Source organism: Emys orbicularis, chromosome 2 (genome assembly GCF_028017835.1).
Source record: "Emys orbicularis isolate rEmyOrb1 chromosome 2, rEmyOrb1.hap1, whole genome shotgun sequence".
Classification (NCBI taxonomy): Eukaryota; Metazoa; Chordata; order Testudines; family Emydidae; genus Emys; species Emys orbicularis.
This window is the reverse complement of record NC_088684.1, coordinates 267517480-267543457: the sequence shown is the minus strand read 5'-3', so window position 1 is coordinate 267543457 and position 25978 is coordinate 267517480. Positions and strand designations below refer to the sequence as shown.

Genomic DNA, 25978 nt, shown 5'->3' with positions numbered 1-25978 from the left:
AGCAGTCTCGGATGATGACCCAGCATATTTTGTTCATTTTAAGAACTTTCACTGCAGATTTGACAAAACACAAAGAAGATAACAATGTGAGTGTGACATTACACCCCATATTCTTCATAGAAATATTGTTATATGAATATGGCATAACTAAAGTATGTTTATGCAAGATGGGTCATGTGCGGTATCATTGGAAAGGTTCTGATTTATTGGATATGATTATCCTATTTGTATGCATGTGTCATTTCTATATCTGAAGTTAGGAATATGGACTATGTATCATTTACAAAAGTGCTTGCACCTGGGGACCACCCACCAGACACTAGGCAATCAGCCTGAATGGGCCATTAGGAAGGACAATAAGACTTTGAAGATACTAATCTCCCACCTTCCTGAGAAGCTTCCTGGGATGCTGCTTTGACACTGCAGAGTCATATGATCATGTCACCTATACAGGATACATCTTGAACAACTGGTATTTCTCCACTGGAAGGGGGTGGGGATCAAACTAGGAAACAAAGGATTCCTGCCAGATGTAAATCCTATTTAAGGCTGGGGAATGAATTAATCTTGGTTCTTCTCCACTGCCTCCCCGCTCAAGAAGGAAGACTGCTGAAAACACCTGAAGAAACAAAGGAACTAAGGGGAGAGCCGAGCCAAGGCGAGAAAGGTCTAGCCTATAGAAGGAATACCTGGAGATTTAAACTGCAAGCAGTGCAGTTTAGCTTCAAGAAACTCTGCAACCTGCAAAAAACAACATTTAGGGTGAGAATTTGCTATTAACCAGTCAATTTAGTGCATTAAGCTTAGTTTGCGTATTTTGTTTTGTTTGCTCAATAATCTGCTTTGATCTGTTTGCCATCCCTTATAATCACTTAAAATGTATCCTTTGTAGTTAATAAACTTGTTTTGTTTTCTAAAACCCAGTTTGTGCAATTCATAACTGGGATGAGGCGGGGGGCTAAAAAGCTGTGTATATCTTCCTCCACGTTAAGAGAGGGAGCGAATTGTATAGATCTCTATACAGTGCAAGACAATATAATTTTGGGTTTACACTCCAGAGGGTGTATGCACTTGAGTGCTGGGCAATCCCTGAGCTGAGTCTTCCCACACAGAGCTGATTGCAGACTCTGTCTGTGTCCCTACCTGTGTGTGTGCTAGAAAAGGCCTGAGGGCCGGGCCCAGCAGGACAGGGTGAGGGAGCCCAGACTGGTGGAGTGGGTGGGCTCAGTGGGACCCGAGTACGTCAAGTGGCACCCTGAAAGGAGGGGGCAACCCGTCACAGTGAGATTTCTACAGACAGCTACATCATTCGACCCCAGGTTTAAGAATCTGATTTGCCTTCCAAAATCTGAGAGGGACAAGATGTAGATCATGCTTTGGAAGTCTTGAAAGAGCAACACTCCAATGCAGAAACTACAGAACCCAAACCACCAAAAAAGAAAATCAACCTTTCTGCTGGTGGCATCAGACTCAGATGATAAAAATGAACATCCATCGGTCCGCACTGCTTTGGATGGTTATCGAGCAGAACCCGTTATCAGTATGGACGCATGTCCTCTGGAATGGTGGTTGAAGCATGAAGGGACATATGAATCTTTAGCACATCTGGCATGTAAATATCTTACGACGCCGGCTACAACAGTGCCATGTGAACACCTGTTCTCACTTTCAGGTGATATTGTAAACAAGAAGCAGGCAGCATTAGCTCCTGCAAATGTAAACAAACTTGTCTGTCTGAGCGACTGGCAGAACAAGAAGTAGGACTGAATGGACTTGTAGGCTGTAAAGTTTAAAATTGTTTTATTTTTGAATGGGTTTTTTTGCACATAAGTCTACATTTGTAAGGTCAACTTTCATGATAAAGATTGCACTACCGTACTTATATGAGGTGAATTGAAAAATACTATTTCTTTTGTTTTTTACAGTGCAAATAATAAATAAAGTGAGCACTGTACACTTTGAAATCAATATATTTGAAAATGTAGAAAACATCCAAAACTATTTAAATAAATGGTATTCTATTATTAACAGTGCGATTAATCGCGATTTTTTAAAATCGCACCATTAATTGCAATTTTTTTAATCGCGCGATTAATTGTGATTAATTTTTTAATCGCTTGACAGCCCTAATAGCTACATAGTTACCATGCCCAGGGCTACAAACCTTTTTAAGGACCAGACCAAATATAAAGTAGTTTATATGCCTAGGCACAAGGAACCACATTTGCACATAAGATGTTGACACTAGTAATTACACAGGTAAAATATGATTTTAGTGGACTCCATACCTTCAACCACAGACTAACAGCTTCTGAACATTCATATCAAATCCTTATCAAGTCTGCTTGTTTACATGGGAATTAACTTCTAGTGCTAAGAAGATGAATAAAGGAAAAGTCATTCCGTTGACAAAGCATTTGTGAATCAGAAATCCATACATGCAGATGGATGTTACTATTTTAAAAACTATATTAATATGAAATTTATCTAATAAAGAACTTTTAACTCACATGAAGAACCTAACAGATTATAGTGGTGTCTGTTGAAATATTGCCAATATTACTTTTTAGTTTTGGTGTACAGTACAGCAATGGTTCTCAACCTTTTTGGTCTCAAGACCCATTTGTAAACCTTGAGGACCTGTCACAACCCAGAGACTGTCCCCACCAAAACACCCCCAAACTTGATGCCTCCCCCTCCTGATGTCTGTGGGAAGAAGAGGGGCTTAGAACTAGGATTCCAGATGCTCCAGCCAGATGTGAACAGCTGGGGAACCTTCCCCACTAATTGTGGGGGGATGGACAGAGAGCCAATACATCCCCCCCAAAATCACACAGCCCTCCCCCTCTTGGCCCCTGGGAACAGAAGGTAAGGGGTGGGGGAAATCTGGGGGCCTGGAGGTGAAGTGGGGAGATTGAGGGCCATGAAAATACAATGAAGAAGTTTTGGGGCTTCTGGGAGAAAGATACAGGGGGTAAGGGGCAGCAAGTCAATAACTCCCCAAAAACCACAGTTCCTCCCCTCACAGCTCATGAGGACACAGGGTAAAAGTGTGGAAGGATTTGAGGTGCTGGGAGTAGAGTAGAGTGCTGGGGACCAGGATGGGTGGTATGGCACAGGGGAAGTCATCTGGCTGCGGAGGAAGGGGTACATCAGAGGGCCAGTATTTACTGGAAAACATGACACCAACTGCTCCTTCCCAGCTCCTATCCTGGGGAGTCAGGTGGGCTTGGCTCCCCACTCTAAGCATTACCTCTAGGGTCACAGCACTACCCTGGCACCTCTGACTGAGGGGGGCAGGAGAAAGGGGGGGGGGGGGGAAGGCATGTGACCTGGCACTTGGGATTGCAGTACCACTCAAATTTGGTCCAGTCGCTCTCCTGTCATCATGAAGAGCAGCCCTGTGATCTTTTGATGCATTTTGGCAACCCAATTTTGGGTCATGACCCATGGATTGACAAACCCTGCACTGCAGAAAACCCTTGTTTGTCTAGTTTAAAATGGTTAAGAAATGCCTCGAGAGCACTGCTATATGAAATTACATGTTAACTATACTAACAAGTTCCAGTCGCTTTATTATATCTTGCACCATTTACATGTGTGGAAAACTGTAACAAAAGGCATATAAGTACTTTGATTTAAAATAGTTTCTAGTGCATTGATGTGGTGGTGGGGGTTTGCGCTAGCCATGATTTCATTGGAAAGAAGTTGCTTCTGACACTTCCTTTGCTTAGCACTGTTTATCCATTAGCTGACAGGATTCTGGAAGCCCTTTCCCCAGGTCCAATCTGTTTTGCTTTTTGAACTGTACCCAGCTTAAGGCTGCTTCTGAGAAGGTATATATGAAAGCTGATGTCTGGATGGTCTTCATCCATAGGTCAGGTGGAAGAGTGAGGAGGGCTTTAGAGGAGATAATGCCCAGAGAAACTAAATAGTCCTGCACAAGGTTTAGGACAGTGGAAGTAGGAGGTAATTTTCTCCATCTCACCTCAAGTAGAAACTAAGTTCAAGTAATGTTCTTCCAATTATTACCACAAGCAATTCTCACAACAGAGTAGCAGCTACTGTGTTTGATTGCTAAAGGTCCTTTTCCCACCATTGTTCACCAAACTGTTTGCATTATTAATCTTCAAAGAGTCCAACAGGCTTTTGATTCGTTCACTTGCCGGTCCCCTCTTCCTCTTCTTGCCCTTTATACAGTTACTGGCTACAGATGGTAGCAGTAGGGCTGCCAGTCCCCAAGGCTGGCTATTACTCAATGAAGAATGACCTGTATCTTCCTGCTGTAAAATCCAGGCACACTCTCTGGCCAAAGCTACAAATCTATCCAGCTGGCTTTCATTAACATTCTTGCTGATATTGAGGGCCTGTTCAAAGGGGTTCTGGATGTAGAGAGGAGAAGGCTCAGGCTTATTTTGCTCCTTTCCCTGCAGATAGTTTAAAGATAGGAAAGACAAATATTTCACATGGGTATTATACACACAGCAAATAGAACAGTTCAGCTAAGTTATTACAGCAATATTAAATATTATCACCTGATTGCAAAGGGCCTTTGACCTAATAAGGAATTTCTTTCATAAAAAGGAAAGTAGATGTTCATCAACTTAATTAGCCTGTCACTCTGACCATGTCATTCCCACTCTTTGTGCCCTTTCAATGGCTACTTCTTGTTCACTATAGCACGTTTAAATGTCTCATCTCCTTTAAGGCAATGCACATCTCCACATCTCAGACTGTGTCTCTGATGCAATTCTCCCATTCTCTCTTCTACACCAGCAAGGCAAGTTTCAGCCTTCCACTGTTGTCTCCATCGTGCCCTGTATGCATGGAATGAATACCTTCTACCATGCTGTCCTTCATGCATGGAATGATTTCTATAGCTCCATTTGTTAACCCAACATGGCTACAAAAATCCATCCAAAACACTCCATTCTTTCACAATGCCCACTAAAGAGTTAATGCGGTAAGTTATTTCCTCCCCTGGATTTCCCCCACTGCCTCCTGTCTTTTGAACATCTCTCTCTCAGATTTGAAGCTTTTCACAGCAGGGTCTGCCATCTTGTGTTTTCTACAGTGCTGAGCATGTTGTCGAAACTGAAGTGTATTTTTAATCGGTATTCCCGAGTGCCTTTTCACTATTATAAAGTGCTCTTGTGAACTGTTTGGGCAACCCCAACTGCTGCACACCGTGGTGTAAAGCTCAGGGGCTCTCTCACAGACTATGGAAGGAACCAATGCCATGCCAGAGTCTGTTTCAGGTCCTTGCCTTAGGGCACAATTTATTGGTTAACAGAAAACTCATGAGTAACACCAAAACCAAGCAATTCTCCTGCCAACCATGCCTTGCAGTCCTCGGAGGCTTCTCCCTTGGCTCTCTCAGTACTGAAAGGAGAACACACCCTTCCTTTAAATCTCTTGCTGGTTCATGGGACAGGAAGGTAGCCCTTAACCCTTACCTGTCTATTTTACCCTATTACACATAGGTAATAGATAACACGCAAACAACAAATTCTCTTATTTGAAAGAAAGAGGCAAGGGAGTCCTTATACATGTAACAGAAAGCAACAACATAGACGAGCTGAAGGCCCACTCCACACAGCAACTTTTAAATGTGATCTAGGTAAGCAGTTTGGAGCATGGCCATCTTATTTATTTAGATTTATGCAAATTCTAAAAAAGGGTTATCTTAATTAGTCACAAGTTAACAATGTTCAGGTTGTATCTGCAAAGTAACTTTCCTGCCATTTCAACCAACCGATAAGTCCACACATACCACGACATCCAGCAGTGTTTGTGTCAGTGTCTTCTGCGAAAATCTGGGTAGGTATCTCCTAGTGCATGAGCAGGAAATTGAGTGTCCAAAGGGTACACCCACATAGCAGCACATGGGACAATATACTCTGGGATCTCCTATCTCACAAAGAGCTAGTAAAACAAGGACTGGTTAAGCCAGTTACATAAACATGGTTAGGGAGTCCTGTAAAACATTGCAAACAACTGTGCTGAATGAATTACACGAAGAAATGCATGTGCCAGAATAGCTCTCTAAGCAGACACAAAACACTTAACTGTCACAGTTACTAACGAAATTTTATCCATTATGTGTATGCACACAAACCGTGGTGAACAGCCAGGCCAGTAAATAGTTTCAAACTCAGTTAAAAGTTGAAGTATGGAGGGGGTCTAAACTCTGAGTTCCCAACGCAGATCAGTTATTTAAAACTGCAAAGCCTTTAGGGATACACAGTTAATATGAAGACCAAAAAAATGTTGGATTGTGTTGTATAGTCCAAGTTTTTTTTTTTTTTTTTTTTTTTTTTTTTTTTTAAATCTCTCTAACCACAAAAGTGGGACAAAGAAAGCAGCTATGAACAATGACACCTCTCATGTAACAGAGCATTCAGCTGAGAAGCTTTATTGGCTTATAGTTAGTGCTTTATAATACAACAAATAAATTAGTGCTGCAGCACTATCAAGAAGTAGGTAATCAGTGGTTTTGCTTTGTTCTGCAGAATTTAACTCTCTTCGTGAATCTGACTGCCAGTTTAGGGATAAAATCAGTTTACAGGTATTCTATGTGTAATTTCTGCAACTGCAAAATGTGCTACATAATTGCAAAACACAAAATGTTTCCTGAAGGATACTATTTCCTTATGATAAGAAAATTATTTTTTTATGATTATGAAGAAATGTACATTAGATAGTTAGTCATGTATTAGTTAGTAGGATAAATGGATAAGGGCAGCAGAATTTGGCCCTTTATGCAGTATTGCATATTTCTACCTCTCTCATATAGTGAGAGGTGTGACAGTTAAAGAGTAATGGGAAGAGATTAAAATGCATTTACCTTTCGAATATTTATAGAGTTCTTATTGAAAGCAAAATTCCCAAAATATTCAAAGAAGTCACTCAGCAGCACATCTGAAAGGAAAAAGGTAAAATAAGGAAAGGGATATGGTTCTCACAGAAATGGAAAAACCATTGAATGAAGATCCACTTACCCAACGTTTCTGTATTTTCTGTAGGCTTAATTTTGTTCAAATTGCTAGCAAAGGTACAGTCATGACCTTCGATTATATGCTTATCTTCTGCATCTGAAATGACAAGTTATGAACAATGTGTTTAAATGTGATATACTGTAAAAAAAAGTCCCCCATATTTATTAAGCATTACTCAGACATCCTCTTCAAAAAGAAAGCGGTACCTTAAATCAGTGCAAGTGGGTACAGAAGGTAAATTACTTTTTACAATTAAATTAGTTGAAGATTTAAATGGTTTAAATTTGTGGATGGGGGAGGGAGAGTGCTTAGGACTAAATAGGAGATTTTTAAAAGCACAAATGGGCAAGTGCATGACTCCTATTTGTTCCTTTGAAAAATCAGCCACTAAGACACTTACACAAAGAGGCCTTACTTATGGCCTGTACCATCACAAATCAGTGGGGTTACAGACACAAGTAAGGGTTGCATGATCAGTATCCTTCCTCTCGGATACTTATCACAGTGCATTGGGATTTTTCTTGTAACATTTCAAGACACCTATTCCATTGTGACTGTCGTAATTCCACATTCGAAATTTCAAAGGGAATTAAAAAATAAACCTTGTTGGTAAACTGTTTTTGAAAGCTTTTAAAAGTTGTTTTTACTTCAAAACTACTAACATTCAGCATGTACCTTAGCCTTTATTCTCCACTTCAAAGCCTGGGTGGGAGCACGTCTAAAGGTTAGAACAGATGACTGGTGAGTCAGGACTCTTGGATTCTATTCCTCACTTTTTCACTGGCATAACCTTCTTTGATCTCAGGCAAAACTTAATCCATTTACCCATCTATAAAATGAGTAAAAGCTACCTCACAGGGACATTGTGAGAATGATTTGCAAGTCGCTGAGCCGACTTCAGTAAAAGTCATCAGTCAGAAATATATCTTTTGCTTTTAATTTCTTTAAAAGTTTAATATTGATGTCAAAGTTGATGACTACAAAATAATGTATATCATACCAAAGGACAGTGAAAAGATAATATTACATGGTATTTTATGGTTAATTTATTGAGGAATAGAAGATCAGCAAACCAGAACAAACAACAACCTGGACTTTTAAGAAAATGCTGACTTTTAATTGCCTGATGCACAGAACAAGCCCACTCTCTGAGCCAGTTAAAATAAAGCTTTTCTATAAGTACCGCAGCTCTCCTACTGGGATTAAATGAATAATTTAGTATCAAATTAATGTTGTCAATGGAATTTAATATTGTGACTGGAAAATTTATTTAAAAAGGTAAAATAAATCAAAGTGTCTGATTCTCCAAAATATTCACCTTACAACAGTGAATCAGTACCAATGTTCAACGACTTGGACATTCTCTCAAATATATGGTATTTGCAACATGCAAGATTATTTTGGACCATCAAAAGTGACTGAGATTCACACAAAACTCAATGAAACCAGAGTGGAGAGAAAACACATGAGAGCTAGTTCAGTCCTACTCCAAAATGGAAATGTTCTTACCTGCTAGATCTTTAAGTTGGTCTAGTGTTGGAATGATAGGTGGTGTTCTCTTTTGAAGGAAAAACAAGGCCATCATTGTTAGAGAGAAGTTCGTAATCCAGGGACCGGGAATGGTACTTGTGATGCCATGTACACGGGCCCAGCACCGCACACTGAACACAAGAGCTCTTACACGTGAGTCAAGGCTACCATATATATAAAGGAGTTCTGAACTTCTCATGGCAACTCTGTGAGACACAAGTCCAAGGAACAAATTGTAAATATTAAAGAGAATCACCAACTGTCAAATGTAACCATAACTCATGCTACTCTAAGACGTAATAATTATAAAGAAAGAGGATCTTTTTTTCAAATTGTTGCATATGACATAAGAGTAGGAGAGAACATCTGAAAATGTCTAAGATGAAGTTCCGGATGGCCCTATAATTAGAAACTTCAGTACAGTGGAAGAGAAATACTATCAATACGCTTTAGGAGTGGAATTTGCATTGTGTAAAATGTCCATAAAAAATTAATGCAACATTACAACAGAGAAATAAAGCATTCCAGAGACAGAAAATGCAAAATTAACTTTGAAAGTGCAGACTTAAATTAGACTCTTATGCTTCTGAGTATCTTAATAGACGATATCTGTGATAAATTATCTAATACAAAACTAAATACAATCTGGAATTTCTAAGATAACCTTGGATACAAAGGGTTACAATACAATGCATTCAAAAATCAAGTAAAATCTAAAGACCTTAATCTCAATGAGATCTACTAAATCTCAGTGAGATCTACAAAACAAGCCACGTTTGAAGAAAGTCAATTCAGCAGTTTTCAAATTATGAAGGTTTAAAGTGAAACATCCCCAAGTTTATGACAGCCCAGTGTAAAGTTTTTTTTAAAAGCAAAGTATTAATACCACAAGTGGCAGGTACGGATACACGAGTTACTCGCTCCCAGCATTGCACGTACTCCTCTAGATTACGCGGCACCACCTCAAAAGGACAAACATAAACTTCCTAAAGTCTAAGTCAGATTTTGGGAGTAGAAAAGTTACTTTTCTTTTAAAATTTAGACTGTGCTGAAGTGCTTTACATTATCCCCAATGTTCTATGCTATTTTAGAACAAGCAAAAGTGAAGACAATTCCTCCTCCATCTGTATATGCACCAAAAAAGGAGGGGGGGGGGAGCTTTCTACATGCAAAACTACTGAACCACATTTTGCAGTCTTAGCTTCTTCCACAGCCTCATTGAGTATATCTACACTGCACACTAAACCCAAGCTCTGACTCAGATTTGAGCCCAAGCCCACCTATCATCCACACCCAAATCTGCCTGACTTCGGTCAGTAAGCACTTAGGACTAAAGTTCTAGGACCCTGCTAGTGGGGTGCGTCAGAGAGTCCCACCATGACTAAGGTCTAAGCCAGGGGTGGGCAAACTTTTTGGCCCAAGGGCCACATCTGGGTATGGAAATTGTATGGCGGGCCATGAATGCTTATGAAATTGGGGGTTGGGGTGCGGGAGGGCTTGGGATGAGGGGCTGGGGGTGCAGGAGGATGCTCCGGGCTGAGACCGAGGGGTTCGGAGGACGGGAGAGGGATCAGGGTTGGGGCAGGGGTTTGGGGCATGGGAGGGAGTCAGGGTGGCAGACTCTGGGTGGTGCTTACCTCAAGCAGCTCCCCAAAACAGCGGCATGTCCCCCCTCTGCCCTGTCTGCAGGCACCACCCCTGCAGCTCCCATTGGCTGCGGTTCCTGGCCAATGGGAGCTGCATGGGGTGGCACTTGATGTGGGGACAGCGTGCAGAACCCTCTGGCTGCCCCTACACATAGGAGCCGGAGTGGGGACGTGCCGCTGCTTCTGGGAGCCGTGCGGAATGGAGCAAGGCCCCGACCCCGCTCCCCGGCTGGAGCGCCTGAGTGGGGCAAGCCCCAGAACCCACTTCCTGGTGGGAGCTCACGGGCCAGATTAAAACATCTGGAGGGCCGGATGTGGCCCCCGGGCTGTAGTTTGCCCACCTCTGGTCTAAGCCCTGTCATTCTGCATGGTGGCTGCAGCTTAAGCTGCAGACCTGAGACAGAAGGTCTGCGTAGCATAGAATGGATGTGTTACAATTACTGGACCTGGCTCTCAGCTGTACTAACCCCAAATTTACAATGCACTGTGGATGCTCAAGCGCAGGCTTGGAAACAAAGTCCACAAGTCCAGGTCCCATAGACCCAGGTTTACAATGCTATGTGGACATACCCTTAGCATGTCAAAATTTCAGTAATGGCACACATTGTACTCAGTTAACTTTAAAAAAAAATTCACCTCTGAGCCGAGTACAAGATTAAAAAAATTCAAAGGAATTTTTCTCTAAAGTTTATGTGCAGTTAAAAAAAGGAAGGGGGATTATGATCATGCTATAAAAAAAAAACAGATCAGTCTACATCTACACTTCAGTTAGCACATTCTCCCTTTTTCACATGGGTGTCCACAAGTAGAATTCGTTAAGAATCGGAGGAGCAGGTAAGAGTACGTGTTTAACTCTGACTTAAAAATGATAATGCAGTGAAAGAATTAAGTGGCATACAAACTACAGTAGTAGGCAATTGTTAAGACCCTGTTTTCAGTTGCTTATAACTTGCCAAACTAACAGGCAGAAATTTTCCATGCCAGGTGTATGCCTTACGATACATTTTTTTGGGAAAGTTTCAGTGAAAATGGTTCAGCCATTTCCCAGAACAGGACTAGGGAAAAACACATTTTGCCTATGTTAAAATTCACATTCCACTAAGCATCTCTAATGTCTCTGTGCTTTGGAGTTGGGACCTGAAATTTGGCAAGGGGTTTGCACTGTGTCAAGTATGTGCCTTTTTCTGTTCCCATGAAATATCACCCAAATGTGGCCAAAGTTATAAACTTTTGAAAAATCTGTTCGCATACACTTAGTAGAGATTTGCAAAAATTTGGCAGCTGAATTCTCCAAATATTCCATTGTCACTGGACATATTCCTGTGTTTTTATGGGTTTGGGTGTGTACCTTTATACGCATAAAAGAGAACAGCAGCTCATAAGTCACAAGAAATGTAACTAAAATAAAAAAGTGTGCAATGGACAGCAGGGAAATGGTAAAGCAACAGATTTCAGTTGGAAGCTTTCAAGAAGTTATTTGCTACAGTAATACAAATAATAGTAAGCATATTTTTTTTTACTGATAGATTTGTTTCATTGTAAATGACACTAAGTCTTGCAGTTACCAAGAGAAGACAACCTCATCTGGTTCTATAACAATACTTCCCATACAGTATAGTTAAATTTTGGCCCATAGTCAGTGATTAAATGTAGTTTCTTGCTTTGCTATTCTCCTCTTCCTCTCTTGTATAATCACTTTTATCACTAATGTACAAGATATCACAAGTAAATACTGCAGGTGATGCAACAGTCACAGGAAAAGTCAGAAAAGTAAACAGGAGGAACACCAAAATTAATTACAGGCATAACTCAGGAGCGTGTTCCAGAGTCTTCTACAGCACACCAGATCTCTCCCAACCCATGATCAATAAAAACATTTACATGCCTCACTGGCATTCATGTGGCTATTTGGTACATGTAATCAAAAAATTAAAGCAAAACTAGGAAGAGAAGTGGCAGGCCAAAGAGCTATTTTTAGGAAATCTACTCCCCCTATTGGGCATCATCACGAAAGGCATCAAGTACAGAAACATTAAGTCTCAATTCCTTTCTCTTAAAAACAATTGCCTGTTTGCACTGCTTAGGTGGCAATATATCTTGAATGCTAGGCTAATATAAAATAATTCTGTGTTTGTCTGTGTACAGTCCAAGAAAAAGACAACTTCAAATTGTCTTTCAGTGATCAGACTTCAGGTTAATGAAGGAATATAAATTAACGTTGGTATTATACAATTGCCTAGTCCTAAAAGCAACAGAGAATCAAAAAAGTTATTGAAAAGTTAATGAAAAACCGTATGTTCTTGATTTCATATCTATTTTATTATATTGTTTTGTATCCATCTATTATTGTAAGTTTTCATGTCTCTAGTTTTAGAAAAAGTATTTATAATCTGTATTTTTACTGCTAAATTAAGTAAGACCCGTCCTCAAAATTAGTCTTCAAAAATGTGATTGTTTTTTTTTTGTTTTTTGTTTTTTAAAGAGTTGTCAAATATATTTCCTGCTTAGGCTCATGTAGAAAAGGAAAAAAACTTCTCAAACGTATCATTTGTTTGATATACAGACACACATATAGAAGCGTATATAAGTAATTTTCATTATAGCTTTCCAACATACATATTATTGTTCTATTTAAATTTTTTAAAATGCTATTGCCACATCATTACCTATTGTTAGTTGTCAGGTCACACTGGAACCCCGCTGGTTGATGGGAAAATCTCACCAATGGACAGCGAGCATTGAGTATCTTTTGCACACCCACACAGCCAGGGCCAAAGTTGTCAATGCAATCACCAATCACAGAGAGGATTCTCTGCGATGCTATTCTTTCAGAAGGTACTCTCTTCATCTGATATTCCATATAAAAGGGACCTGTTTTCTAACACAAAAAAGATGAAGGTAAATTACCAGTTCTGAAAATGACATAAGATTCTGGGACACTTCTGAAAGACAACTGGAATCACTTACAAAGAACGGTTTGTGATTAAAGATTTTAAAAACCACACATTGCAAGTAGTTTTTAGGACTCGATAAAAGAAAACATTTTAAAACATCACTTTATCTTTGCCTCTCTTACATTTTTTCCAGATTAACTGGGAAATTAGAAATGCAATTGCTTAGATAAATATATGAATGCTGTAATCTCACTATTGTATACAATAAGTAGTAATTTCCAAGGTATTTTTTCAGTAATGTAAAAACAGAGAGGTCAAGATGAAGCACACTGTTTTAGTGACCTAATTTAATAAAAAACTAGAAACAAGAAGTACAACCAAGCTACAAAACATGTTATTTCCTCTCTTTTGACCAAGGTGTTTGTTAGCTTGTACCAACCACATTTGTGAGGTTCTTTGTTAAAGAACATTTCCTTTTAGCTTTTGGAAAATCCCAAAGTTTCAGCACATTGGTTTATCATTACCTCATAACACAGCCCAGCTTCTTGAAGACTCTTAAATTCATTATCTCAGAAAAGAAAGCTAATGTTCTACGTATTTTATAGAGTCAGAACAATTCTCTATAGCAATATTCTAACCAAGCCAATGTGTATTTTCCTATAATGTGTCCTTATACCTGCTAATTCATGTCTAGTTTAGGTTACAGTAATAAATTTTTATTCACACTTGTGAAATAACGGTTCTAGCATATTTAAAAAAAAATCTCAGGCCTTATCTTCACTGCTTGCTAACCTTGTGCTCAGCCTGTTTCCCCCCTTAATATGGTATGCCTTCACACATCCACGTCTGCCAAAAGGCCACCACCACATGCTAAGTTATAGGGAACACCATAAGGCAGCTTTTAATGAGTGTTGCTACTACAAGGTTTAATGAAGTGAACACGTACAGCTGAGGCACCCACAACAAATCAAGATATCATGGTCCTCCAATACCTTTCCATAAACCCACTGGGCACCATTCCTATGCATTAATTTGCCATCTACCGGTGCTCTCACCCATGACTGGAAGTGGTCTATCTTCATATCCCTTTGCTCAGCATCCATGGTCCACCCTATCTGGAGTTTCTCCATACTTGCCCACCTCTGGTGTTTGAAACAACAGAATAGCAGCCCCTAAGCCAGTGTATCAGCCACCTGATCATATGAACACACCAGAATCTTGGTGCAGCTTTGGACTAAAGTGAGAAAAATCCACATTTAATACCAGAGAAAAAAATATCACACTGTACGAAGGTGTATCTAAATAGCTGCTGGTTGATCATGAGATTGACCAGATGGGACAGCAGGACAGGGAGAAAATAAATGGGACACAAGATGAGCTACTGGAAGGCCAGAAATAAAAATAAGAAATTTGGTGAGAGTCCCAAAAACCTGTCCATTTTATGACGTGTTGAGAACCCTCATGAGCAGAGAAGCCCATTTCATCTTTAGAGCCGGGGGGGGGGGAGGAGTATGGAACCTACATGTCTGTGAAGATACAACCCAACCTCTCCTGGACAGCCAGCAAGGAGATGGAGCAGAGGAACTAGAAGAGGAAGGTGGCCCTAGCCTGGGAGGCAACCTTGGCCCCGATCTGTATTAAAACTGCCTCATTCTCTTGACGCGCATCAGAGCAGCAGACTGCAACTAGGGGAGCAGAAGACACCTTAAGGTGCCTAAAGTCACAACTGGCATGGACACTGCATTGATTTTTCTTGTGTGTGGGGGGGGGTGGGCAGGGGGGAGATAACGTATCAGCTTGCCCAAGCTGAAACAAGCCAGATCTCTAGAACACCCTGGCATAGAATCATAGAATATTAGGGTTGGAAGGGACCTCAGGAGGTCATCTAGTCCAACCCCCTGCTCAAAGCAGGACCAATCCCCAGCCAGTGCATCTGATGTAGGTATCCATGGATATGCCCTGGAGGTCCACAAGAGCCTGCATAATGATGTAGTAGTATCGTTTCCTATTAATATACTTGCTTGCTTGAGATGGTGGATGGGTATATATGTCCCAGTCAATCATACCTGTGCAGTTCAGGAAGCCCATCTGTTCAAGCCCTGCAATTATTTAAGGGATATTTCCAATTTTGGCAAGCCTGGAGGACAGTACATCATTAATTGCCTTGCAAACTTCAATGACCACTGAACTACCTGTAAATTTTCCAAACCCAAATGGATTGCCAACAGATCTATATCAGTCTGAGGTTGTCAGTTTTCACAAGGCAAAGAGCAACACAATTCAGGACCATTACTGGCTCTCATGCTCTCTGCAATGGCAAGGTCCTCACACAGCTCCATGAATGTGTCTTCATGTGAAAGTCCTGGGCTCACTGCTGGTCACCTCATGTTTCCATCACAAAAAGGTCTCACCAGTGAATGTCTGTATTCCTGGCTCAGAAGCAGTGGTCTGAGTAGGGGTCATCTGCCATTACAAACAATACCCGCTCAGTTCACGCCTCCGCGTCCAGATGGTCCTGTGGAATTGCTCTTGCTATGCTACTTCTAACAGCAATTCGCTGCCTCTGTCTTCTCTAGCCTCAAAATAGCCTTTGAAACCCCTGCCAATGTCTTCTGGTAGCAGATGGTGCAGGCACACGAAAAAGAAACACTGCCTCCATAAAAAGCTGTAGTTTTAGACTCTGGTAATTAGGGATAGGAGGATCCATACCTTTGGCCAGCACATAGCAACACAACACTACACCAACTAGGTTACTGCCAGGAAATAAATTTCATGGGCCTAGACCATGCCATCCAACAATCCAAGCAGTGAACTAACAAGTTGCACAACACCAACCCAAGAATATGAGCACAGTGCGACAGTGAGTTGTGGCATCATGAATCTCAAATTACAAGCTCAGACAGCTGTATTGTTTGTCACAGCCAGTGCAGATAAGGGGTGTGACAGCAATCTGCTATCATGAACAATGTGGTTGCACAGCAGCAGGGCAGGCTACCACACGATTACTTACCCCATGGTTACATGCAGTGAAGACAAAGTTTCATACTATTTCCTTCTTTTGACACAACATCATTACATATGGACACTATTTGTTTTTATCTTCAAGTCCACTTGTTGCTACTAATCTGACAATATTCTAACCAGATGAGCTCAATGAGAAAACCCCAAATGGCTTTCATAGCCCTACTGAGAATTTGTGTCAACACCGCCAACTAAAATAACAGCATTGCCAAAGAAAGTGGCTTTAGAGCTCCACTAAATGGCATCAGCAAACAATAGAGTGGGTTAGGGAAGACAAGCAAGATAACCTGTAGCTTTAATTTTACAATACAGGGTGGACAAAAATGAATTATTATATTTTTTTAATCTGATTTCTATTTAAATGGAACTCTTATTTAAATTAAGTACATTTTGATAATCTATAAAAACCATTTAAATTAGAAAAAATATTAGGCAGGACATATTTGTGGCCAAAGTTTTAAAGAAAGTCAAACTACTGAACTGGTGGAAGTCAACGGCTAAGCACATGTAAACCAGCTTTTGACAGCCTTCTTGCAGGTGCAGAAAGATATTTTCCTAGTTTCAAGTATCAGAGGGGTAGCCGTGTTAGTCTGGATCTGTAAAAGCAGCAAAGAGTCCTGTGGCATGAGCATGCATGCATCCGACGAAGTGGGTATTCACCCACGAAAGCTCATACTCCAATACGTCTGTTAGTCTTTAAGGTGCTACGGGACTCTTTGCTTCCTAATTTCAGTTTATTCCACTAGTTCAGTTCAATGGCTAGTTCATTAAAATTTAAGAAACTGACTGGTAGCTGAACTAGGAAAGCTTATTTTCCTCTTCCAATCTATGAACAAAAACTAATTGTGAGATGAGATCTACAGTTCTGAAATCCTGAAGGACATGGCAAACAGAAACAGTCAGTTCAATTCCCTAACTACATATACTTTTTTTTGTTTAAAAATCAGTTAGGTTTCTATCAAAATATTTTTTGCATTTAACTTACTTTTTTTCCCCCCTCTTGTATCCAGCACATTCAAGAAATTTTTATCAGTTAAATAAAACTATTTGAAAAAACACCCTTTTTATGCAGTTAATTCCAATTTCCAAATAGAGCTTGAGACAAATCACAAGTAAAACATTAAATCTAGTAAAGAAGAAATGCATAATTCACAGTTTTCTAACATAATACAAAATGTAAAAATTAAGAATGAATAAACGTACACTAAGCTTAAACTGATTAAATAAATGTGCATAGATACAGTCTATCCTCCTGGTTAGCAAGAAGTAGTATCAGTTTTAATGTAAAGGCTATGTTTAGTTGTAAATCGACATTTTTAATGGTTACCAACTAATGAAAAATCAACTTTTTTTTTAGAAAAATAACTAAGTACAAATGCAAAACCAGATTTAAATTATTTAAATCAAGATTTCCTGCTTGCTGATTTAAATCAATCCACCCTATTACACTAAAGTGCTAGATGCCAGCTGGACTGATGTACTAAAGAAAATCCAGAGCAAGACATCTCAGACCTGCTCACATCCCGGGTAATGGCTGAGATAGATTTCAATAGAAGGAGGTTCACCTATGGAACACTGTTCTTGAGTTTACCTCAACTGACTACAAAATATTTAGAGGGACTATGAATGCAAATTGCCAACATTCCAGTACATTCACTGCATTCATTTTTACTGGTAGATGTCTTCTCAATTTGTTCTGATTAATGAAGTTAGTTGGTGCAGTAAACCCAGTACCAGAAAAACTTCCCCAACTGCCACTGGTAAGTGCCAATAATTGGGAAAAATAAACATTACTCATTCATATACTTCCACGTGGCAGTGAAATACAGTAGCATACGTTGGAGGTGGGTCACAAAGAAAGGCTGGAGAGCTGAAGTGAGGGGTCATTAGACAGACTGTGGCCAGGTCTACACTAGAAAGTTAGGTTGATACAACTATGTCGCTCAGGGATGTGAAAAGTACGCATTCCTAAGTGACATAGTTAAGCTGACCTAACCCCTGGGGTAGACAGCTCTAGGTTGACAGAAGAATTCTTCCATCAACCCAGCTACCACCTCTTGGGGAGGTGGATCAACTACAGCAACAGGAGAACCCTCCCTTCACTGTAGTGAGTGTCTGCACTGAAGCAGTACAGTGGCCGTGCTGTAGCAATTTAAGTGTAAACATAGTCCTAGTCTTATAGACAAAATATGGTGTCCTAGAAACTTAGGACATGCATGGAAAATTCAACAATTTTATATTAAGTTTTTAATCCTCCATGCTCCAAATTCTCCGAAAAAAATTGCGTGTGTCTTATTTTAAACAAGCCAACTTGCAAACAAATTGGTTACTTCACTCAGCAAGTTCAGTTTGGGGGTTTAAAGTATAGACTTCTATTCTAAGCCCGAAGGGTTTTGTCCTGGTGTTTGTCACTGTGGCATCTGAATGCCTCAGCATTAACTATGGAGTGCAGTTGCTGTACAGTACAGTGAACACCACTGGGGACACTACAGTTTACTTCTTGCCATGATAAGAAAACCCTCTGTTTATTCTTACTCTGTTTTCACATCACAGTTGTTAATTCATTAAAGGTCTCTAGCTCTGTACACCCCCCCCCAAAACACCAAATCCTCTTAACAGACTTTTGTGAGAGACATTATCTGAAATCTTTCAAAAACCTCAGTATAGCGTATCCACTGTTTTACTTATATCTCTATGTGGTTAAATCTGTCAAAGAAGTCCTACAAGTTAGAGACATGCTGTTTACCCTTACCGCTCTTGTAGGGCTCCTCCCAATTTTATCCAGGTCCAAAAACATGTCTAAATCACATCCTAATTTGCCAAAGGTGTTCACTGAGGAGCCAAATGGCTTCACTGTGCACGCTGGGAAATATGCACTTGCAATGTCCTGAATCAGAGAACAGGCTAGAAACCGGAGCTTAGTGTTCTCCTCTGTTAGCTGATATTCATCCATTAGAGTGTACAACTGATTACTTACCTAATGAAGAAAAAACAAACATCAAAATATATGTTAGTTCCATTTCCTTATTTGTTTGCTTAGCATCCCGTCTTTCTGACCTAATTTAATACCCCCTTCAGAGGCTATTCTTCAACTCCTTAAAATGAATGTCAGTGCTATGTCACTTACATTCTTACACTGCTATAGAAGTAAACAAAATATTTACAAATTAAGATGCCCTCTAGAGCTTTAGACACCAGTTCCTTCATTTCAGAAACTACCCCCGCAACACATTTAGAGATATTATTGAGGATTCTTCCTTATGGAGCAGCAAAGTAAAACCCAAAGAAAAAAAGAAGATAACAGATCCAAATGAAAACATGAACAGTGTTGGCCAGCATTTTGACTCTTATCGGATACCAAAGTATTCACCATAAATGATGCAAATGCATCCTGAATGCCCCAATTCCTAGGCTATTCAACTCACCACTACTAGCTCTAGCCCGGAGTACCTCTCCTGGGTGGTTGCAATTTGGTAATTTTTTTTTTTTTTTTTTTTTTGAAAAACCAAGAGTCTTTTAGTTTTGAAGAAGCAATGGAATGTTCCCCTCACCTCCACAGATCCCTTCATCCTATCAAGCCATCTAGTCCATTACTGGTGCAATTTCCTACTGCAGGAGAGTGCCCCCATTTCTGTTCAGTCATCTGCAGTGGGTGCCATTAGCTCAGCTCTGAAAAGTATCCCAAATATCTTTGCACTGATAGCAGTAGTGCATCAAAGAAGGTGCTGTGACAGCCCATGCAGAGTTCTGGAGTGCATATGAAATTCACAGGTAAATAAGAGGAGAGTGAAGAAAGGTAGAGGGATATATTCCTCAGCTGGAGAAAAACACTGGTAGTATTCCATAGTTCTCTCAGACATTAACATCGTAAGTGATGTCCTACTTAGCTTATGGCTAAGGCTTTCCTCTCTGGGGCTCTCCGAGCATACTCATTGCTCACCACCATTCAAGAATCTAATCACCATATATGAACCAAAGTGAGCAGTCATTGGGCAAGATTACAGTCTCAGTTACAGCACTGTATATCCAAAGTAACGCAGCACAAATCAATGGAGTCAGTCTGGATTTACACTCTTACACCAGTATAAATCCCGAGTAACTCCATTGGCCTGCCTGCATTCCTGGGATCGGGTAGTACAGAATGCTTAATCAGGAATTCTGCTGCTACTATACAGGGAACATTTCCCCTCTCTACAATTTTCCTCCATGGAGTCCTAAGTCGACCAGTCACTTCTGGCTTAATCAGTACATACATCCACTTTTTTTTTTTTTTTTTTTTTTTAAACTAAAATACATTTAAGAGGTATATTTTACTTATAGCCTGGGAACCTGGTCCCATATTGTAATATTCCAAGAGCCCTCACTCGTATTATCTTCAATAGAAGCTTTAGTTAGAGTAATAAATAAAGAGCAAAAAAAACATGCTCTGGATTGAAGACTCAAAAAAGGTAAATATTAATATATTTTAAGACTTCTGAAAACAATTTTTTTTTATTTTTTTTCAAAAATTGCAGCGAAATTGTACAAGTCCTCTAGGTTCTTGTCTTAGCCTGATATGTTGCATTACTCAGACATTACACTTCAAGATATCAGTCCTACTGTCACAGTAGTTTACTTAAACATGCACCTCCCTCTCCCTTCCACCTCTTTCCACCATTTTTTCTTCTACTTTTTAAAGCTTAGAAATATCAGAAAGGTCAAGTCTTTCTTGTTTTTACTGATGGATTCAGATATGGGCTCAGAAATCTCAAACCTCAAGTTAAGGTGTGAGAATAGTGGAAATAAATATCAGTTTGTTGAAGAGTCAACTGTTTAATACAAACAGGAGTTAAAAAAGATTTGCAAGAGTGAACAGAAGTGAAGAGAACCATCTCATTCAGAGATTGCTTTCATACACACTAATGGTCATAACAAATAAAGTAATCACTTGACATATTTATTTCAATTTATGAAATGCATTTATCCAAGGCAATCCACTAATAGCTCAGATAAATATTTCTGACCAGTGGAATTGACCTGTAAAAGCCCCAAAGAATCTTTAGATAATTACACATTTCCATAAGCAAATTTAAAAAAAAAGAAGGAAAAAAAAAACCACAACCCTTAAGAGAGCTATAGCCATAGACCAGAAGTGGGCAAAGTACGGCCCATGGGCTACATCTGGCCCACGGGACCGTCCTGCCCAGACACTGAGCTCCCGGCTGGGGAGGCTAGCCCCCCTCCCCTGCAGCCTCAGCTCACTGCGCCGCCGGGCAGCTCAGCACCGGTGCACCCCCCGCGCGCGCAGGGGGGGGGGAGGGGAAGGAGAGTGGGAAGAGCAGGGAGGGAGGCTCACCTGCAGCCTCAGGGGAGCAGGCGGGCAGTGCGGGTGGCGGGAGCGTGGGCGGAGGATTCAGGAGGAGCACCGGGCGGCCGCAGCCGTCCAGAGAGAAGCGGCGCTTTAAAGGGGAAACCGCCGTTTCTCTCCAGCTGCACGGCTGCCCCTGCTCCTCCTGAGTCCTCCGCCCATGCTCGCAGGGCCACATTCCGAAAGGGGCGGGGAGGGGTTGGATAGGGAGGTCCCAGGGGGGCGGTTGGGGCAGGGGGTTCCAGGAGGGGGCGGTCAGGGGACAAGGGAGCAGGGGGGGTTGGATGGGTCGGGGGTTATTAGGGGGGCAGTCAGGGGGCAGGAAGTGAGAGGGGGCGGATGGGGGCGGGGCCAGGCTGTTTGGGGAGGCATAGCCTTCCCTACCCAGCCCTCCATACCATTTTGCAACCCCGATGTGGCCCTCGGGCCAAAAAGTTTGCCCACCCCTGCCATAGACTTACACTGTCAGCACTACAAAGCTTCTGAACAAGATCATTGACTAGAATGGTGGATTGTTTAAGACAGTGAACTGGCGCCTGATTAGCAGCTTGAGTTGATGGGTTTTTCAATGTTAAAGTAAAAAGTCTAGATTTAAATGGAACAGCACATTCCTCTTCAATGCCTGGGGTTCGGGTAACATCCTGTAGTGAAGCTATGCTGTCTTTTTCAGAAAATTCGACCACGGCGTAGGTACCCTAAAAGCATTAAAAAGTGAAGAGACATGGTAAAATAGCTGGTACCAGGCATAAACAATTACATTGATATTACCATTGCAACAGTAATCATAGCTGTCTAGATACAATATGATTTTTATCCTATGCATTTCACACTAATTCACACCTCAGCACCTTTTTACTCTTTCACAAGCTGTCAAAAAGAGAATTTAAGATGTATACCATTTGACATAATGAGCACATTTCTGCATTAGAAAGTAATCAAACTAATGAAAATATTTATTTCCACTACTGCTAGATTTAGGAAGTGAATGGAGTGCAAATAAATATGTTCTGCTATTAGGCAAGCAGACGAGTGTTATGAAAGTTACTGATAGAGCTTTAGCCCCACCCAAAAAAGTTTGCTATCTTCAACTCATTTTGGGTGTCACTATTCAACTAAAAGAAACAAATCTTGACTGAAAAATTGAGAAGTAGGAATAAAAATTCTTGATTTACTTAACATTTAAACATTTGTTAAAATTTAACAAACATGAAAAGAAATACACACCAGTAATTTGTCAAAGAAAGATGCCCAACTTTTGAGAAAGACAAAAACTAGTTTCTTGCAAACCAGAGACTGACATTTCTTTTTGCCCAAATCCAGCTTTTAACAAAAGATTTTAATTTAAAATACTCCAAGTACGTACATAGCTTTCATAAAAGTAGTGACTGTTAATTTTTCCGTGATGGGACAAATATGTGAGAAATTTTTTCTCACTGATCTTGGCTGGGCAGTTAATTAAAACAGTCCGCTGCGCTTGCTCTAGCCTTTCTGCTTGCACCTCAGGAAATGTCTTCTTTCGGGTACCAACTTTAGAATCTGTGGGAGAGGGTAGAAAAAAAATTCTGCATAAAAATGTAGGTTTTATACAGATTTTGGTAGCTTGATGTTAAGGAACCTACAGAACTCAATTTTAAAAAACGAAGTTAATAATGGGCAATCCCCCCAAAGAGAGGTTCTTTCTCCCCCTTGCATCAATTTTTCTTCACCTCCCTACTGTTTTACTTGTTCACCTCTAGTTTTTCCTTCTCCTCCCATGTATGCACTCCCAAGAGGTTTGCACTGGTGCCCTTTTTCAGCACACAGTATTTCCCCAATGGCACTGACAGGAGCCACAGTGAAACTGGGAACAAAAAAACCAAACAAACCCAATCAACCACCAAACAAACAAAAACCACAGGAGTGCTATATGAAAGTGTAAGTGCAATTCTTCCACAATTTTACTAAAGTCAGATAAGGGGGAAAACCAACAACAGTGAATTCCCATTCCACAGAAAATGTTTTTCTATAGTGAACCTGTTATGTTGACATTAACGACTGGCTTGATATTTTCTATGTAAAACATCTACTTAAACTGAGCCAGAGCATATTACAGTTGAGAGCAGCTGTGATACAAATGCACAACAATCAGATAATGACACATTCTTCAGCCCAGACCAGTAGCTCCCGTCCTTCCTTGATCATTAAACTCTCTATAAAATATGCAACAATATTGGGTCTGGAAACCCATGCCAACTCCCCCTTAATACACTCCATCTTAGTGTAGTCATCACATCTCGCTTTTTCTGACATGCCCCAACTATTTCTCTTTTCCCCCTTCTTTGTTTTTTCCTTTTTGTCTTTTTCTTTCAGTTTTGCTTTCTGCTTTTTATTCTCTCCCCCTTCCCCCCTCCCCGATTTTCTCTCTCTCATTTCCCAACTACTTTATGCTTATTTTCTCTCCCACCTTTTATCTGTTGCAGGTTCTGTCACCCTACCCCAGTAGCTGACACTAGATCAGTGGTTCTCACCCTATTTACCATTGTGGGCCACTTATGCAGCTCTCTATGTGTTATGTGGGCCTCATCCACACAATATATATACTGTCTGTATGGCCCTGAGGATGACACATGGGCCACAGCTGTGTGTTGATTGGGCTGCCCACAGGTTGAGAACCACTGCACTAGAGAGTTCTGCTCCTCGCATGCTATCTGTGTCTGTTGGACAGAGCTAGCAGGCAACGGTGCTATTTAGAGTCACCTGAAGAGGAGCTGGTAGGAGAACACACAGAAATAAAGAGGATGAGTAGCTGCCACTATCTGCAGCACTGCAGCTGGGTTTCAAAACAAATTATCAGGTTTACACGGTAGCAAAGTGGTACTGAACTTTAACAGTAACCATTAATATGTGTTGTGCAAACAAATATGATCCCTGTCCATTCTATGTGATGCTTTCTAAAGCTATTCCTAGTAGGGAATTTTGTTTGTTTATTTTTAACATATGAATCATCTATTTTGATAATCCCAGAGCTTCCGTAAACTCAACTTCCAATGATTCCTGAACAATTTTCTAGGAATAACTGGCAGTACTCTATGAAGAATCATATTGAACCTTTTTCAGTCTTTTATATTTAACTTTAAAAAAACACCTTTACACAAGTTCAACTGATATGCTTAATGAGAAAAAAGGTCGATCTTGAAAAAAAACTAGCCACTAGACACTGAAAATAGTATATTTCGGTTTTTAAACTTTTGTTTCTTAACATGACTATTCAGGGGAAAAAGTCAAGATAGGATGTATTCAAATGGGATGATTCTGGTTTGCAGAGATTAGAATTAGATATTTTAACTTGCATGGTATGCAAGGCAAAAGCTATTAAAATATAAGCAGATACAGTTTAAGTCCTGATTAGACAGTCTGAAACAGAACACTGGAATTTCCAACAAGTACAGTAACGCACGTGACAATGCTCTTCAAAACTAGACGCTTAGTACCGTATCTTCCCTGGACACACATCCCCCTCACCCCTGTTTTGACAACAACAAGATGGTTATTCTCTTTTGATCTTAGTGATGCATATTCAGGAACTGGTATATGGCAGACAGTGACAGCTCTGCCACGTTCTAACACAGTCGTGCCCAGAATGCAGCCCACTGACTGGAAATATGGCATAAAACTTTTAACATTGAGATCAACCAACCACTGGAACAATTTGCCCAATGTCATGGTGGATTCTGCATCACTAGGAATTTTTAATTAAGGTTAGTTTTTTTTTAAATGATATGCTCTATGAATTATTTTGAGGGAATTATTTGGCTTGTGTTAAGCAGGTCAGCCTAAATGAGCACAGTGGTCCCCTCTGGCCTTGGAATTTATGAATTCTGCAACGTGATCTCACTTCACAGGGCAGTGCAGCCCCCAGCCCCTACAGGGCAGGTACACACCTCAGCCTCAGGGAAAGCTACTGCAGGCCACCTGCTCCCGACGGTAGCTCGGAGCGAGGCTGCAGCCCGCCCGGTTTGTACACAAGCTGCCAACGCAGCCCCTCGAGCGGGCAGAGTCTGGCCCCTCCCAGCCCTAGCCCGAGCCAAAGGGGCTGGCAAATGATTCCCACGAGGCCGGCTCTTGCGCGGCGGACACAGCCGCTCGCCAGAGAAGCCGGGTCACAGCCCACTGCGCTCCATTCGCGAGGCTCCCCGAGCTGCCAGAGCACGACAGCCCCGCCCGGCTTCGGGGCTGCTATCACACCCCTGGCCCGCAGAAGGGCGGAAGCGCAGCCCCAGACAGACCCCGGCGCCCAGCAGCCTCCCGGACCCGGGACCTGCCCCCTTGGCCTAGTGCAGCCGCCCCCCAGCCAGGCCCTGTCCCGCCACAGAAGCCTCCTCACCTGCCTCCTCTCGGCCAGGGGCCCTCTGCGCGGCAGCTTTGGTGGAGCTGAGCCGGACCTGGCTGAGGCGCGGCCTCCCCGGAGCGCGGCGCGTCTGGCTTATCCCCGACACGGGGAAGCGCAGCCGGCACCACGGCAGCAACAGCTCCATGCGGGACGCCATTACCGAACGTGAGGCG

At 41.2% G+C, this 25978-nt stretch overlaps 1 protein-coding gene across 1 annotated transcript; it reads right to left on the bottom strand.

Annotated features, from left to right (window-relative positions):
• Positions 1–3560: 3560 nt before the first annotated feature.
• Positions 3561–25978, bottom strand: MTPAP (mitochondrial poly(A) polymerase). Its single transcript, XM_065399059.1, has 9 exons — positions 25800–25978; positions 22800–22972; positions 21898–22131; positions 18842–19066; positions 12841–13052; positions 8508–8734; positions 7002–7094; positions 6848–6921; positions 3561–4427 (listed from the first exon to the last, which is right to left on the bottom strand). The coding sequence occupies exons 1-9, from the start codon at positions 25960–25962 to the stop codon at positions 4062–4064; spliced, it is 1767 nt and encodes a 588-aa protein (XP_065255131.1). The 5' UTR covers positions 25963–25978; the 3' UTR covers positions 3561–4061.